Source organism: Notolepis coatsorum (assembly GCF_963971535.1).
Source record: "Notolepis coatsorum genome assembly, chromosome: 15".
NCBI classification, from domain to species: domain Eukaryota; kingdom Metazoa; phylum Chordata; class Actinopteri; order Aulopiformes; family Paralepididae; genus Notolepis; species Notolepis coatsorum.
The window spans coordinates 13,879,422-13,897,951 of NC_140179.1; the positions used below are offsets into that span (position 1 = coordinate 13,879,422).

The following is an 18,530-nucleotide window of genomic DNA, read 5'->3' on the forward strand; positions in this document are numbered from 1 at the left end:
ACTTGGCACTTGAGACAAAACACACTATCCTATAATTGTATATGAATTCCTCTTGTTTCTTTGTTTACATTTAAGTTGTGTTATATTACGTTTTATTGTATTTTCTTTTTTTTGTGGCCATCTTGGTCTATATGTCATAATTTGTCAAGTATATTATACTTATTGTGTATGTGTATTGTACGCCCATAATGGGCTGGGCATACACCTACATAATTATGTAAAACACGAAAATAAAAATAAAACATCAAATCAAATCAAATATACATTCGTATTATTATTACTACTGTAATTATTTCCCAGCATAATAATTCAGCTCAGTGTGTCTTGCAGCCAGGGGAACATTGGACTGCGCTGTGTTCTTGTATCTTTCCGGTGGCGCGCCCCCGGTTCAGCCGCTCTCTCTCTCCGTGCCGTGGAGTCTTTTCAATCTCCACTTTACAGACGCGTTATTTCTCTTGTCTGTTAGACTTTATTTCTACTGTCTCTCCCGGGTTTGACGTTAAAGGCCAATCGGTATTTATTTAGTGATCTATTATTAGAACATTTGAGGAATTGTCTTGTTTTCGTTACACTCTTGAAACCAGCGGGGAAATGTCCAGCTGAGGATTTGAAATCCCCCGACACCCTGGGCCTGTTTTGTAATGATTAATCAACGCTCCGACAATGGCATTCAAGGTAAGCGCGACATGTTTACCAAAGACGTTATTGTAATACTCCTTGCGATCTATCTAAATGTACTTTTTTTTTTTTCGTGGCGAGATTACAACAACAGGTTTGTTGAAGTATATATAGTCGCAGTTTTTAGCCTGGCGAACTCCAATAAACTCCTTTCCTGATCTGGCTCTGCTCAATCTAGGCGAAGTAGTGAACACTTTTTAATCCTCATCTGACGAAGTAGCCCACGTTTTTGGTAGTGCTTTCAATAACAAACAAATGATCTAATATAACATGGAAAATATGTCTCACTAAAAGGTGTCTTGTGACATTTTACTACCCAAGTGTGTGGGTCATGCCTGCCCCGTGGAATGCTGGGAAACGTAGTTGTGTTTGATTGATTGAAAATTGTATTAACAGATTGCAGAATGGGTACAATACAGTACGGCTCAATACACACAATTGTTAAGGGGATGCAGACCAGAGAAAGACTTTCGTCTTGTTTACATCAGGGACCCCCATTTTCAATTCATCATGTGTGTGTCTGTATGTGTATGAGAGAGAGAGAGAGAGAGAGAGAGAGAGAGAGAGAGGGAGAGGGAGGGGGGGGTATTTAATCTGTGTGTTCTACATATTGTTCCATTTCTATCTATGAAATGTTGAATCATATTTTAAGAAACCATACTAGGCCATAACCGTTTACACTAACTTGAAGGTCCAGACCCTCATTGCATGATGCAGTATTAGGGCTGTTCTCAATCAACCTAAATCTCAGTTGAATAATCAAATACCCTAATATTTTTTAACAATGTCGTTTCTGTGAAATGACTTTCCACAGTAGCCTATAGCTTAGTACTGCAAATTAATGCAGTCGTGGATCTATTTAGATCTAGTGCTTATTAAAACACCAAAGCATTATTGTGAGGCTGAAAACAACTTTTAACCGGTTTCTTTTAACAAAAAACACAATACAATAATAACACAACAGCCTGGGATTGGGGCGATTGGTCAGCCGAGCTGCCACTCTGCACTCTACCAACCTGGGGCTGGCAGGTGACGCTATTGGTCGTGTGAGCCCGGGGGTTGGTAGGGTGCAGGGGGCAGGGGCTGACCTGTGGGACTGGTACACCTGAGGGTGCACTCTCTTGGTGTATGGGAAGTTCAAGACGAGTCTACACATTACAAGCAGAGGTGATGCACCCAGTCTTTTGTACCGAGACCTATAGCCACGACTAAGTTGAATAAAACACGAAGTGAGAAACAACAGCCTCTGTGAGTCATTTAATAGCGAGGACGCTACAATAGATTGACGATAAACTGTCAAATTCTGTATATTGCCCAGCCCCCTATGACTGAGCGGGCGAAACTGAATCCAAAATCACAGAGAGCATTATAGCTAGCTACTAACACCCTTGTGACTCCATCGATCCCTCTCTCCAGTTCCTGTCTGAATCACAGAGAGCATTTTATAGCTAGTGTAGCTACTAACACCCCTGTGACTCCATCGATCCCCCTCTCCAGTTCCTGTCTGAATCACAGAGAGCATTATAGCTAGTGTAGCTAACACCCTGGTGACTCCATCAATCCCTCTCTCCAGTTCCTGTCTGAATCACAGAGAGCATTATAGCTAGTAGCTACTAACACCCCTGTGACTCCATCAATCCCTCTCTCCAGTTCCTGTCTGAAAGCCTCTGTCCTCCTTGACTCGTGGGAGCCGAGAGGCTAATGCTAAAATAGACGTCTATTCAGAGACGCTGCTAATAGACAGGCGTTGGACCAATGGCCTGGTGGCCTGGATTATTGACTTCAGCAGTAGAACACAGTAGTACGTCAGGTTGCAGGTCAGATGGTGGTCAGATGCTGGGGATCAATATTGACACCTGATAAAGTTCTGGTGGAGAGCTCAAACAAGGGACTAAACACGTTTAGCAATTATGCCACATCAATGTGGAACACCCTACCCACAGCTGTAAAGGAATGTGAATCACTACCCACCTTCAAAACCGCTCTCAAAGAGCACCTACGGGAGGCTGCAATTCGAAACTGGCCACCGTAAATGTCCAAACCCCCTCCAATGTACAGTTTCTTCTCCCTCAAATGTATATACTCTCTTAGTCTCTTTTAGAAACTCTCTTAAACAGTACTGTATATTTGTAGATCTGGTATGTCATAAATGTATAGATGTAGCAGTACTGTCTATCTGTATGTCATATATGTTATGATGAATTGAAAATGTAAACAAGACGAAATTCTTTCTCTGGTCTGCATCCCCTTAACAATTGTGTGTATTTGAGCCGTACTGTATTGTGCCCATTCTGCAATCTGTTAATCAATTACTCAATGATTGTTCAATCAATCAAGCTTTGTAGGGTTGTGTGTGACAACAATCACCTCCAGCTCAACATTGGTAAGAGCAAGGAGGTGGAGGAGGAGGTCCCCAACTCCAGGCACTATGCGAGGGGAGGAGGTGGAGGTGGTGGACACCTACTACAAGATTCAAGATTGTTTTGTCATGTGCACAGTTAAACAGACAGTTTGTTTATTGTCATGTGCACAGTTAAACAGACAGTTTGTTTATTGTCATGTGCACAGTTAAACAGACAGTTTGTTTATTGTCATGTGCACAGTTAAACAGACAGTTTGTTTATTGTCATGTGCACAGTTAAACAGACAGTTGTTTATTGTCATGTGCACAGTTAAACAGACAGTTTGTTTATTGTCATGTGCACAGTTAAACAGACAGTTGTTTATTGTCATGTGCACAGTTAAACAGACAGTTGTTTATTGTCATGTGCACAGTTAAACAGACAGTTTGTTTATTGTCATGTGCACAGTTAAACAGACAGTTTGTTTATTGTCATGTGCAGTTAAACAGACAGTTTGTTTATTGTCATGTGCACAGTTAAACAGACAGTTTGTTTATTGTCATGTGCAGTTAAACAGACAGTTTGTTTATTGTCATGTGCACAGTTAAACAGACAGTTTGTTTATTGTCATGTGCAGTTAAACAGACAGTTTGTTTATTGTCATGTGCACACAGGGGAGGAAATTAGGCCACTTTACTCGCCAAATGCGAGTATTTTTTACGTTTGGCGAGTGATTCATGAAGACCACTCGCCAGTCTGGCGAGTATACAAAAAAATAAAACATTCTGCAATCACTGCACTGGCAAACGGTGCGCGTCTTCTGAGTGCTCGCTTTAGTTGACAGTGCCACGAGAGCACTGCACAAGACCACCCGCGGACATATAATGTTTAATAAACGTTTGCGCAGTACTGGCCAACCCGCGGACATATAATAATAAAAGTCCCGCGGTACTACTAGGCTAGCCATCAGGAGCACTCGCAAACAGATAACGTTAAACACAGCAGAATATGGAAAACAGACAGACTGACCAACGGGGAACTGCATCCAACCCTAGTACAACCATCGAGTATAAGTTACTAAGGACACATTTAAATCACAGAGGTGTAATGTTGTCTACTGGAACTGTATACAGTGGTTAGCTTCTAGTTAGCGTTTTAGCTAACGTTAGCCCCGTGTGCTCAAAGCAGCCAGCTAGGTGTATATCTGTTATGACTATAATGTTTCCAAAAAAGCACCGGACTACGACGTAAGGTTAAACATTTTATTTCATGCTCAAAAGCCCCTGGCTTGCACATCGCAGTCACGAAAGGGGCTAGCTCAACCAGTGCACTGTGCACAACGTCAACAGCACACCAACCCAACTGACGTTACCACAACACTTGACGGTACTTCACAGCACTGTCGTAAGACCACGTGCTGTCTTAAAGGCACAGTGTGCCTACCCAGATGCATACACAACATTGACGCGGCTTGACATACAAAGAAGTAATTATCACAATTAGCGATTTTTTTTGTCTGGTAAAAAATCTGTTTGGCTGGTAAAAAAAATCAGATACTCGCCAGTTGGCTGGTAAGCCAAAAAGTTAGTTTCCTCCCCTGTGTGCACAGTTAAACAGACAGTTTGTTTATTGTCATGTGCACAGTTAAACAGACAGTTTGCCGTACAATGAAAATCTTACTTTGCTTGCTAGTCCGCCCTTCACACAATACTTAACAAAAATATTTTTACAATTTTTAAATACAAATGAGTGCTAAAAAAAAGAAGGTAAAAATTGATATATTTTTTAAAAGGGTATAACTTGGCACAGTGAGTAACATTGCACGTTCCGATTCACAGTGTTTACAATATAAAATGGAGCTGACAGTGGGTCACAGCAGCAGTTAGAAAGTGTCTTTAGTGATTCATAGTTTGGGGGAAGGGTGACCGTGACCGTATTACAAGTTCCTTGGAATACACTTGGAACAATAAACTGAACTGGTCAGACGACACAGAGGCCTCACACAGGAAGGGAAGTAGCAGGCCGTTCTTCCGGAGGAGGCTCGGGTCCTTCAACGTGTGCAATGGGCTGCTGCAGTCGTTTTACCACTGGCCAGCGTCCTCTTCGTCACCATGGTGTGCCGGGAGGGCCGTCAACACGAGGGACACAAACGACTGAACAAGCTGGCGAGGAAGGCTAGCGCCGTAGTGGGAGTCGAGCTGGACAGGAGGTGGTTGAGGAGAGAACGAGAAAGAAGCTGGGCACCATCCTGGATACACCCCCCCCCCCCACCCCCAACCCCATGGATTCATTCACATTTTCAATCATACAGTACATTCATACTGATCCATAACACTTGATTGATGGGCTGAGACTAGTTGTGTGTTCTGTTTATTTATACCGGGGGTAGACTAAGACTTTGTATTGGGTGTTGTATATTTAATACAAGGTAGACTTAGGATAGAGTCTGTATATATATATTATACCAGAGTGAGCTGTACATTATGTGCATGTTGACATTATTAAATAAACATACGTATGTCTCACCATATTTTTATTTTTGTTCTCTCTCTCTCTCTCTCTCTCTCTCTCTCTCTCTCTCTCTCTCTCTCTCTCTCTCTCTCTCTCTCTCTCTCTCTCCTTGTGTGTGCTGCTGTGGGAGTCATGGGTGGGTCTAGCTCACAGCTGGGACACCAGTAAGGGTGCAGGTCTGGTGCTTCAGACCTTGTTATTGGTTTATAGTATACTGGTGTCTCGTTTACAACAGACTGAGAAGAACTAGTTTGGCCTGTTTCACATCGCCTCCTCATCTCTCCAGAGATGGGACAATTAGGAGTTAAACAATTATGTATCCTGTGGTTCAGCTGGTGTGTGCGTCAGGGTGTATCACGATTAGGCTAATCAACTGAATCGTTCAAATGATTACCAAAAAAATTATCCAGGTAAAAAAATATTATTGTTATATATCGAAACATTTGATTGGTGGCAGTTGAATGTTCCAAAGCGTCTAGACTGAAGGAACTACAAAAGAAGAAGAATTTCATTCAGGAGCAGCTTGATTGTTAAAAAATCTATACAGAGACCTGCATGTCTTCTTTCCTGTCTTTGAGAAGAACTTGTTAGGCTGTATGTACTGTTTGTGTGTGTGTGTGTGTAATATATGTATACTGTATGCAGTGTTGTAGTTGAGTCACTAAATCTCGAGGTTGAGTCTCGAGTCCCCAGTGTTCGAGTCCAAGTCCGAGTCACCAAAGAAGAGCCTGAGTCGAGTCCGAGTTGAGTCCACTCCACTCTGGCAGTCAAAGAGCTGGAAAAAAGAAAAAAAAGGTCTACATTAAACATAAATGACACAGCGGTCACCATTTCAAAGGGAGTTTATTTACTTTGTGACACAATAGCCAAACAAATGCACTAGCCAATGATTAATATCTTATGCCGAATGATTAGTATATATATATATGCACTGTAACTGTATGTATGTAGATATGTGTTGTATGTAGATATGTACTGTATATGTATGTACTGTATGCATGTATTGTATGTATGTACTGTATGTATGTACAGTATGTACTAGGGCCGTCTTAAATACTTCGAAGCTTCGTTCGATGGACATGGGATTCGATTATGAATATTCTTTTTTTGCAAAATCAACTCTGCCTCTCTTTGTTAACTACAACAAGCAATGCTGTTTGTTATTTAAGATGAGGTCGGACTCTGCACTGACCGATTTGTGTTCATTGTGCTGCTTTTATAAAGCCTCAAATGACGGCTTACAAATACAATATTTCATGGAAGCAAAGTGTTTAGTTTGTCTAAGATTTAAACTTTACAGCACTGACAAAGTTGAACAAAGTGCTGTACAAGTCCCACAACATAAAAAAAAGAAATGATTAAAAAAAAAAAAAACGTTCGAAGCTTCGAATTAAAATCGAATCTCGGCCCCGAAGCTTCGAATTCCAAAAAAGAAATCGAATGTCAGCCCTAGTACTATATGTACTGTATATGTATGTAGATATGTGTTGTATGTACTGTATGTATGTGTAGATGTGTTGCATGTATGTACTGTATGTATGTAGATATGTGTTGTATGTATGTATGTACTGTATAGATATGTGTTGTATGTACATATGTGTTGTATATGTATGTATGTACTGTATGTAGATATGTGTTGTATGTATGTATACTGTATGTATGTATGTAGATATGTGTTGTATGTATGTGTTTCTGATGTGTTGTTTCCTCTCAGGTACAGGTTTTGTATGACTTCTCGGCTGAGCCGGGGAACAATGAGCTCTCAGTTAGCGAAGGAGAGACAGTCAATGTCACCAATCAGGTACAGTAATATATATATATATATATTTTTGATCTACTTTTTCTTCCCATTTATTTATTTTTCTCCCGTCCCCAATTTCGTATATTGTCCAATTCTACCCTCCCCTGTCTTGAACGTTGTTAGGCCATGCCTCCCACAAGCCGGCTGCAATGTGGATGAAGCCTTGCATCACGTGTCCCCTCCGGTACTCGAGGAGGCAGCCGTCGCATCTTTTCACCTGCACAGCGCGATCTCTCAGCGGCGAGGGTCTGCGTGGGAGGGACACGCCGCCCTCGTCGCCTCCTGATTCTACTGCGCAGGCGCACCAACCGACCAGCTTCCCACCCCCTAACACTGCCAATTGTATTAGTATGAACGACCAGCCAAGCTGGTAGCAACGCCGAGAGCTGGGCTCGAACCCAGCATCTCCTGCGTTGGTGGCGAGCGCCTTGCCCACTGCGCCACCTAGCCGCCCCCAGTAACTGTATTTCTTGTGAGAAGGTTGCTTCTTGAACCATCTTGATTATGGTCGGCTCCGCTTCTCTTCTTTCCTCTAAACTGGTGGCTTCACAGGACTTTGGCTTGAGACCTTTAATTTCTTTCACATGGCGCTGGAGTCTGGCGATAGCTTTCACCATTCTGGACCAGTCTGAAAACTTGTGTAAGCGATCTAGCAGCGACCCGACTTCTTTCACCTGGGTGTTGAGAACCTGGGCCTTCTTAAGTTCAGGGTCGTCACTTGCGATCTCTCCCACCTTGACTTCTCCACTTGGTAACTCTTTCTGCCAAAGAAAGTCTGGGCCTGTCAACCAGTTAGAGCAACGGTTCCCAAACTTTTTTGGCCGTGCACCCCCTGTCACCTCCCGACCTAGCTGACGCACCCCCCAATGGGTTTCTGTTAGAAAAAATTGTTGCTGGTCTCCGTGCACAGATTTTATTTTTTATTTTATCTCTTCCCACGGCGACTATGGATAGGGAATTTCTTTATTTAATTAAAATGTTCACGACAACATGGATGCATGTACTCTGCCAGCATGTTTAATATCCATAATAGTAAAGGTTTGACTAAGATTTTTATAAAATTGTATTGTAAAAAAAAAAAAAAAAAATGATTTACCACCATTACCCTTTTCATGTCACGCACCACCTAGAGGGCGCGCACCACAGTTTGGGAACCACTGAGTTAGAGGATATCAGTTGCTCTGCTGTGAGACCTCTTGAGGCATGGTCGGCTGGATTCTCTTCCGAAGCCACATACCTCCATTGTGTAGACTCTGTGCTTTGCTTGATGCGTTCCATGCGATTTGCTACAAACAAAACATGAAATCTTATGGCTTCATTATTGATGTACCCAAGGACAACTCTTGAATCAGTCCAGAAGACTTCTTGTAGGCACTCTCCTTCCAGTTCTTTCTTGAGCATGTCACTGGTGCGGACAGCTACCACTGCTGCTGACAGCTCGAGCCTTGGTATGGTTGTGACCTTAGTAGGGGCAACTCTTGACTTTCCCATTGCTAAGGAACAATGGACTTCACTTGACATACTATAGTAGCCAGCATGGAAGAGAAGAGAAGAACGAGTAGATTCAGAACTGTCTAGAATAAAAATGGTATTGAGGCGCCTCTTGTAACTACTGTCCACACAATACTTACATATTCTCTTGTGTAGTCCCCCACTATCGAGAGAGAGAGAGAGAGAGAGCGAGATATAACAGTTCAAAGATCAGTCCCTATATATGGGAACATGCATAGTTTCCCCATCAGAAAATCCCATCCAGCCAATCATGGCTTATCAGGAAATGTTTGTGTCTCTCGTTTCAGCACATCGGAGGCGGCTGGATCGAAGTGCAGAACGCCAGAGGGGAGGTTGGGCTGGTGCCGGAGGACTACATTGAGGTTGGCATCGAGGGAATCTCTTGGAATGTTGTTCAGTCTAATCTGACCTTCACACAGATAGTCATTATGCACACAAATGCGTCAGATAGTTGAAACATGTCTGCTTGAAGGTAAATAAACACATGTTACTTCCGCCGAGCGAGTAAAGAAAATAGTGATAACATTGTTGCCCACCTGCATTCGACCCAGTGTGTGCGTGCGTGACCATCACGGTCCAGTAATGACATCAGTATGTTGTCGGTGATTCATGCTGTGGCCAGAACAGAGTGTTTGCTTTACAGTCTGGTAAACTATTTAGTTTTGCTCCAAACATTACTGAGCGTCACATGTGTGTGTGTATATTAGATAGAAATATATATTTATATATTTGTATGTGTATATTAGATAGAAATATATATTTGTACGTGTGTGTATTAGATAGAAATATATATTTGTGTGTGTGTGTATTAGATATAAATATATATTTGTGTGTATTAGATAGAAATATATTTGTGTGTTATTTGACCCTTAGTTACCTCCCCAGCTGCCCCTTGATTCCTTCTGTTAACAATAATACTCCCATTGACGAACGATAAACACAAGCTGCTCTTTCTTATTTGCTTTTTTTCATTAAAAACACCAGCAGGACATGAAGTGACACAAAGTTCACTCTGTCTCCAAAGCAACACGTCTCTTATCTCGGCGCTGTGGACCGAGGGAGAAGCCTGCTGGCCTCAGTAGTAACCGTACACTACAGAGTTAGAAAAAATATAACTAGTATTGAACGCAAGGCTGTGGCTGCTTAGTCGAATTATCATCATAGCAGGGTTCGCACAAGGTCCTTGAAGTGCTTAAAGTGCTTGATTTTTTTAAGAATTCCTTGAAAACAGCAATTTTTTTAACAAGGTGCTTAACACTTTGATTGCCTAAGGCTAAATTCATGATATACCATAGGTTGCCAGCTCTATTTGTCTATGGATAAGTACCCCTTCTTTGCAGGGCTATAACCTTTTAAATTCTATTGCTAAATTGCCATTATTATGGCCCATTCAAAGTCCTATATGTATTGTTCATTGTGTAGCAACGTTAAACTTTTTCATTCACATATTCATAGTAAAATATGGTCTAATGTATAAGTATGTTTTCATCTCTTTCTGCAGCTTTCTCCAGAATGTGATCTATAGCCCCAAATGCATTATATTGATGATGAAATACAGTTTGATGGCAATCGGCGCGATATAAAAAATTTCAATTGGACGTACTTCTAGAAGTTTCTACGTATCATCTGATGTTGACAGGATGGGCGGGGGATCGTTTATAATTCCGTGGGCAGCGTTATATCATTCATCTAGTGTGGGTCATATGTTCATCAGAGCAGTTTATATCGAACACGTTCAAAAATAACGCTGAATCTTACCGTATCTTCCTCGCGCCGTTGGACGATCAGCGTGGTGTAGACCGTTTTCGATTATGGGATGTTTATCCAGATGAACCATTTTCAGGTTGTATAATACTATATACGTCCAAATAACGTTGTTTATTGAGTTAGGGCGAGCGATTGATCATCCAGTGTGTTGAGATGGAGTCCGGCTACCGATCGCGAGTGCCCGGAGCACATAGGATGAGCACTTCCTGTTTGGCGAGCTCCTCCCTCTTGGCCGATCTGCCGATCGGCCACCAGATGGCGCTCTCGAACCGTTAAACAGTTGATGGGAGCTCACCAGTACATCTCAGGGCTCCGGAAAGAAAATATGATTTCGATCACAGATTTTTGAAATATTGATATCAAAGACGAGTTACGGCGTCTTCGGCAACTTGAGCATGGCGGGGAAGGACGCCTAAAAACGTCTTCCGGCAGCCAAAGTGTTAAAAAGTAATTGAAATTCAAATCAACCATTTGCATTGAACGTTTTTTGTTCATCCATGATAAAACATTTCTGAATCAAGATTCTTTTTTTTAACACTATCAGTGCCGACCTTGTTTACCTTTTTACCCCGTTGAATGCCATCATCCACTTCAATGTTGGCGTTAAAAATGCCTAACCTATGTTTTAAATTATGGCTATGTGTCTAATCTGCCCGTCGCTTATCAATGACTTGTTTGCAGTCAACATTGTCTAAACGGATTGTTTTTTAATCGGTTCATATCCTTTTTATAGCATTTCGAAAAGCTATCGTTCTCTCAAACTTTCGGAAAATTGAACGATTCCCCCATAAACTGCATTTATTGGAATATTCTCGAATACACTAGACACGTTGTCATTTTCTCTGCCTATTTATGAATCGTTTTCAAATAAACGCTAGATTATCGATAGTATATATGTACTTATGCACGCTATCGAAGCGAGCTGAAAAATATATTCTCTCGTTTCCTCATCACACACACACACACACACACACACATAGGGACACGCTGTTATCTCAGTGAATACAACTCCGATTACCCCAAGACTGGTAACATAGACTCCTTACCTTAGATCAGATGTTCTCCAAAAAGATTATTCCAATTCCTGATCGCCATTCCAAATATTGATCGCGTTTATTGATTGATTATTGGCTGCTGTAAATATATATTCCAGGCTGCTTTCCGTCTCGCGATCAGATCCCTCATCATCAGATCCATCGCCAGCATAATGGAGCCAGTTGGCTCCACCTCTACAGATCCCACAGGGATCTCCCAGTCTAATGGACTGACCTGCAGTTACACAGGGATAGACGATAGGGGGCGCTTTTTTCCCATCTGAGCTCCTGGAGGGGCTGCTGTACCAACGGGAGACTCTGTTGATGAAATATGAATTCAGATCGCTAATAAAAAAATCAAACGACAAATCGCGTCGTTGGCACTCAACGGGGGGGCATGATAAAACGAGAATAGTCGTTGTCGGCATTCAAAGTGTTAAATGTAACACATTTTTTAATTTAAAGTGTAACTAATTGTCGGAAATTGGTTCTAAGCCATAAATATTGGATCCGATAATTTTTTTCTATAAAAAAAAAACAGCATTTACAAGTTAATTGTATCATTTTAAAATGAAAGATAGTGCTTGGGAAAGTACTTGAAAGTCCTTGAATTTCATTTAGCAAAAGGACGTTTTTTGCAATGTCTGTGGGAACCCTGTCATAGTCATATCCACTTCCATTCATTTGTGCTAAGTTTTAGGCTAGCTTGCAGCCAGATAGCTTTCAACTGAATGCACAGAGAGGACATTGGTATCTATGTTCTAGTCTGACTCTGGAGAAGAGGGTAAGCGCATTTCCCATAATGTTGGCGTGTTCCTTTTAACACTATCCACAAAATAGCTCATGGAAAGAAGCATTAAAAAAACAGACTTGTGGAAAGCCTTGATGGACTAAGACCAAACCTTTATTAACACTTTCAGCGCCACGCCTGGTTTTCCGTTTTACCGCTTGAATGCCACCATCGGCGCCAATGTTAACGTTAATATCGCCTAATCTATGTTTTAAATTATGGCTATGTGTCTAATCTGCCCATCGCATTATCAAAGACTATTTTCCAGTCAGTGCTGTGAAGGCAGATTGTTTTTTTATCGCGTCGTTGCCATTTCAGAGCAGTTAGAAAAGCCCCCGTTTTGATATAAAAAACAGCTCATTCTGGAGCATTCTATGAAAACCGTCTTTTAGTGGAATATTCCACAACGTTGATATTCGTCGGCCTTTTTATGAATCGTTTTCAAATAAACGCTAGATGATCAATATTATACGTGCACGCACGCACATTACGGCCGCGCACTGATAATCGCTCCGTTGATTTCCTCACGGACTTTTACAGTGAAACCGAAAGAAGACATTTCACAAAACAGCTTATAACTTCATCAAACTTACTCTGATTATCCTACCACTGATAACATAGAGTCCTTACCTGACATCAGATGGTATCCAACTGGTATATTCCAATTCCTGATCACCATTCGAAAAAATCGATACGTGTATGGATCCAACGCAAGACTGTAGATCTCTATGATCCGCGGGGATCTGAGGCTCCAGAATGAACTCTAGTAACCCCGGCTGGATCAGTGAACTGGAAAATGTGGAGTACCGGATTTTTTTCCCCATTCATTTTCATTGAGTCCATTCCAAAATCACTTACCGTAATTCCTCTAATAGTAACCGGGTCTCAAATACAAGCCGGGTCTCTATTAATGGCCGGGTGCGCTCTTGAGCTAAGCAATTATAAGCCGGCCTCCTAATACAAGCCGGGTTACTAATATACTGAGCTGCATACTGAGCTAGTTACTTGATTTCACTTTGAAAACGTTGAAATGACCAGTGACCACCTGTAATTGCACTGTTTACTATTTCATACAGTACTTGGTTTCAATAAATGAACCCAGTACATTTTACTGGGTTCAAACTGACACAAAATGTTGATTTATTCATTATGATCCGTTTGAAAATTTGAAATATAGGCCTCCCTCTTATACAGGCCTCCTCCTAATACAAGCCTGGTACCCGCTACAGTTGAAACAAATACAAGCCGGGGTTACTATTAGAGGAATTACGGTATGTCATCTGGGAGACGACAGGGGGCGCTTTTTTCCACAGTGATCGCCGGCGCCCCTCGGCTATACTCGGGTAGCTCGGGTGATGCAATAATTTTTCAGATCGCAAAAAAAAAGAATTCCGAGAAATCTCGTGAGTGGCATGCAACCACCTATAAAAAAACCAGAGAAATCTCGTGAGTGGCACTGAAAGTGTTAACCCTTTCACTACCACGCTACAGAATGTTAACCTTTCACTACCACACTACAGAATTCACTACCACACTACTATTGTCGTGTGTCAGTGAAAGGGTTAACCTTCTGTATTGTCACAGTGAAAGGGTTAACCATTTGGTAGTGTGGTAGTGAAAGGGTTAATGGATTAAAAGTCGGCAGCCATCTAAAGTGGCACAGATGCCTGTGCATATAATTACATTTCAAATGAAGTCATTCAAATGATACCTTCAGTATCAACACAGCCAGATCCATATCTGAAACACAATGGGAAGCAGCACTTAGTACTAAAATATCAAAATGTGTTAGATATCAAATTTTACAATTAAAGATACTACACAGGGCCTATATAACGCCCTGTACATTGAATAAAATGTATCACACCCTACCCAAATTGTGCTGGCATGGGTGTGGAGTAGAGGGTACGCTCATGTACTTGCTGTGGTGGCACTGCCCGCTTGTTAGGCAATTTTGGTTTGACATGGCTGAGGACCTTTGTCAGTTACTCTCCAAATTGACAATAATCCTTGCCCTATAACTTGTATATTGGGCGTAAAAATGGTCATTGCTCAAGCAAAGATTGTAAAAAATATTGTAGCATTGGCTTTTCTAGCATCCAAACGGATTATTTTATTGAACTGGAAAGAACACAAACCGAACTTCAGTTTGGAGAACTGGTGCAAGGACTTCATGGACTTGATATCAATGGAACAGGCTGCTCTCTCTCTTCAAGAGAGTGATCGGCCCGATGGCCTTCAAGGTCCTTGGAACTTTATCAGATCACTATCTTGAATATGTTTGTGTACTACTGAACCTTTGTAACACTCTGCAACCCTCACCCCCTTGTTATTATTATTATTATTATTATTATTATTATTATTATTATTATTATTATTATTATTATTATTATTATTATTATTATTATTATTATTATTATTATTATTATTATAATAATTTGTGTCTTAGTTTGTCTTGTCATGTTTGTATTGTCTTGCTTGTGAAAAATAAAAACTTTAAATATGAAAAAAACACACAGCCAGATCCACCTGCCACAGTTGGTGTAAAACTGAGGAATAGTGAGAAACCCCATTCGTAGTCCGTGCATGGCGAGCATCGGAGCCTATGATCGATTTACCCCTGAGGAATGTGCCTTTTTAACAGACATTAGATCACATTGCAGTGGATCTGTTGTATTAAAGACTCTCTCTCTCTCTCTCTCTCTGTCTCTCTCTGTCTCTGTTCCCATCTCTAGCTCGGTAACCCGTCTCTCCCATTGCCATCAGGAGGTGTAGCAGCAACAACAGCTGCTCCCAGTCAAGGAAATGCTGCCCCAGACCTGTCCTTCTTCGATAGCTTTGCCCCTGCCCCTACCCCTGCACCAGCACCTGCACACAGCCAGGTAGCACAGGCCACACACACACTAGGGGTGTAACAGTACATATTTGTACCAAACTGTTCGGTACAGGATGTTCGGTGCGTGCATGAACCAAATGAATAGTCCCGCTTTAACCAACGCAAATGCAGAATGGAACATAAATGTGCAGAACTCTGAGATCCTCCCGGTGACGAAACCTTCGCAAAAAGAGCCAGATGTTGTCGGAAGCGTCCAGCCATTAATGTAGCATTTAGCACAGAGCAGCCTCACAGACCAGCCTCACAGACCAGCCTCACAGACCAGCCTCACAGAGCAGCCTCACAGAGCAGCCTCACAGACCAGCCTCACAGAGCAGCCTCACAGACCAGCCTCACAGACCAGCCTCACAGAGCAGCCTCACAGACCAGCCTCACAGAGCAGCCTCACAGAGCAGCCTCACAGAGCAGCCTCACAGAGCAGCCTCACAGACCAGCCTCACAGAGCAGCCTCACAGAGCAGCCTCACAGAGCAGCCTCACAGAGCAGCCTCACAGAGCAGCCTCACAGAGCAGCCTCACAGAGCAGCCTCACAGAGCAGCCTCACAGAGCAGCCTCACAGACCAGCCTCACAGAGCAGCCTCACAGAGCAGCCTCACAGACCAGCCTCACGGAGCCACATCCTAGCAACTGACTTACAGTTTTTCTCAATTGCTTTGGTGCATTTCTCTGATCAGAATTAAAGTTCTCATAACTGTTAGTTCAACCTCCACAACATTTTGTCATTTGTGCACATCATAGTAGCAGTTTCTCATTCCTCCGAACAAATTGCAAATGCTTTTGGCCATGCATCAATTGCTTTCATACAATTCTCTGCTGTTTTATAACATTATCATTTGCTTATGTCATGTCAGTCAAAATTAACTATACTTATGACTGCTGAATAGTCATTCCCTATAAAACTAATAGTCATTTCATTTCTTGAGTCATTACATACAAAAATGTTGAACTAGTTGTCAAAATCTGTCAATTGTGGACCATGTTGTCAATCACGGCCTCACAATGGCTGAGGCTGGTCGAAGGGTGCAGTCAAATGTTGAGAGAACCCCTGTAAATTAAATTACTGTATTCAAACATTTTGTCGGGAGAGCAGGTGTGTATACTGGACAGTAATTCAGCACTAAACAATCTGCACTGCACTACTGCCATTGTGTCATACATGAAGCTTGCAGTGGGTCAAGAATTTAGACAGCTTTACTGCAGCACAGATTTACTGTATTGTAAAGTAGTGTTGTAGTAAAGATTTGCCATATTTACAGTATGGTACTGTACTGCAGCATTTTACAAGTGGGAAGCACTGTTATTGTACACTATATATATGGGTTACTGTAAAGCAGTATATGCTGTACATTACTGTAATTTTACTCTGCACCACATAGGATTGCAAGACAACCTCGCAGAGGTGGAAGAGGGCCCCTTTTTACTCCGCAACAAGAGGAAGCCATTTGTGCAATGGTGATTGCAAACAATGCCATAAGGTTGAGAGAGATACAAAGCGCTGTTATAGAGGATGACAATATCTTTGGGAATATTGAATCTGTTTCAATCGCTACAATTGACAGTGCTCAGGGGAAATTAAATGTGCATGAAACAATTGTAGTACAATGTGCCATTTGACCGGAACAGTGACAGAGTGAAGGAGATCTGCCACCAGTATGTACAAGTAAAACATTTATGTGTTCTATGCATACTCTAATGTTCAGTGCTGTAAACTGGTTACTTTGTGTAGTGCCATGCAGTACACTTACATGACAGTTCATACTGTACAATATGTTGTCCAAAATGCATTATGTTACACAGGAAAAGTTTATAGTTTTTCTCTCTCTCTCTTCTGGGATAAAGCGTGTACCAGGGAACCGCTGCACACATTATACGTTGATGAGGCGGGTTTCAATCTGGCAAAAGGTAGAAGGCGTGGAAGAAATCACATTGGACAGAGAGCAATCATTGATGTCCCAGACCAACAAGGAGGGAATATTACAATGTGTACAGTAATGTGTAACTGTAGATGTAAAATGGCTGTGCAAATAGTGTATAGTGCTGTCTTGAGCATTTTCAGGTAGTGTCACCAAGATCTGACTTTTTTGCATTGGATAACACTTACAGAGTGATCTGTCATAATGAAAACATGACAAAGCCATTTGACTATCTTGTTCATAAACAATGGTGTCAGGACTTTTCATTTTGATGACACTGACACTTGCATTGACATGAATACTTGCTTTTGAAGAAGGAACTATCCATTTTGAGCAAGTGACACGCTTTTGCAGGTTATCAACTAGGTTTTGCAGTTTGTACTAATTGTTTTGAGAAATGCACTAACTGTTGTGCAAATGTAAATAGTGATGTGAGAAATGCACCAAAGCGACTGAGAAAAACTGTAATCATTTGGCACAGACCAGCGTTACCCTGTTCAAACTGAAGCTCCACTTCTTTATCCCTGTACCGCCCCTTTGCCTCTTATCACGGCTCTCCATAGGCCGTAGCGTCTGCCTGTCTGTCATGAGCCCGACCTTATAGGCCAAGGTGCCCGCATTCAGAGTGGCTAACAGGGACTGACTGACTGACTGACTGACTGACTGACTGACTGATGTCGTCATTCTTAGAGGTGCTTCACGTCTAATAAAGACAGTTTTGCCCAGTTATGGGTTCAGCTAAATCCATAATGTTCTTGGGCTTGCTGCGGTAGTCGTGGTACTGGTGTTACTCTGTGTTCAGGCATCCACCGAGTACATTGCTTGCCCATTATATGCTTTTTTTCTTTTATTTATTATTATTATTATTATTATTATTATTATTATTATTATTATTATTATTATTATTATTATTATTATTATTATTATTATTATTAAATAAAAAGAAAACCATTTAGTTAATTTTCGCATATCAGTGCCCACATTAAAGGTGCTATGCACTGCTATTCCTAGCACTATTTGGGCAACTTTACACAATTCCTGTTAGTCTATTGAAGACATTTGTAATTTTTTTTTCAAAAAAAAATCATTGTTTTATATTTCTAATCAAGTAGTCGAAACCATCATTTTTCAGCCTCAGGAAATCAGGCTGTTATGGCCTGGCTCTGCCCATAAGCACTTTGAGTGACAGTCAGACCACAGTCTGCACTGGTAGAGGGAGGGAGGGAGGGGGGGGAAGAGAGAGAGAGTTCAGTTCAGTTCAGAGTTTTTATTTGCCACATGGAATA

At 41.6% G+C, this 18,530-nt stretch overlaps 1 protein-coding gene across 2 annotated transcripts in view; it reads left to right on the forward strand.

The window, feature by feature from the left end:
- Positions 1-387: 387 nt before the first annotated feature.
- snx9b (sorting nexin 9b) overlaps positions 388-18,530 on the forward strand; it is a 64,550-nt gene continuing 46,407 nt past the window's right edge. For both annotated transcript variants that reach the window (XM_084330087.1, XM_084330088.1), the window contains exons 1-4: positions 388-675; positions 7,246-7,332; positions 9,132-9,206; positions 15,171-15,317. In XM_084330087.1, coding sequence (XP_084186213.1) covers positions 664-675; positions 7,246-7,332; positions 9,132-9,206; positions 15,171-15,317 — 321 coding nt within the window. In that variant the 5' untranslated portion in view covers positions 388-663. The remainder of the gene's footprint in view (positions 676-7,245; positions 7,333-9,131; positions 9,207-15,170; positions 15,318-18,530) is intronic.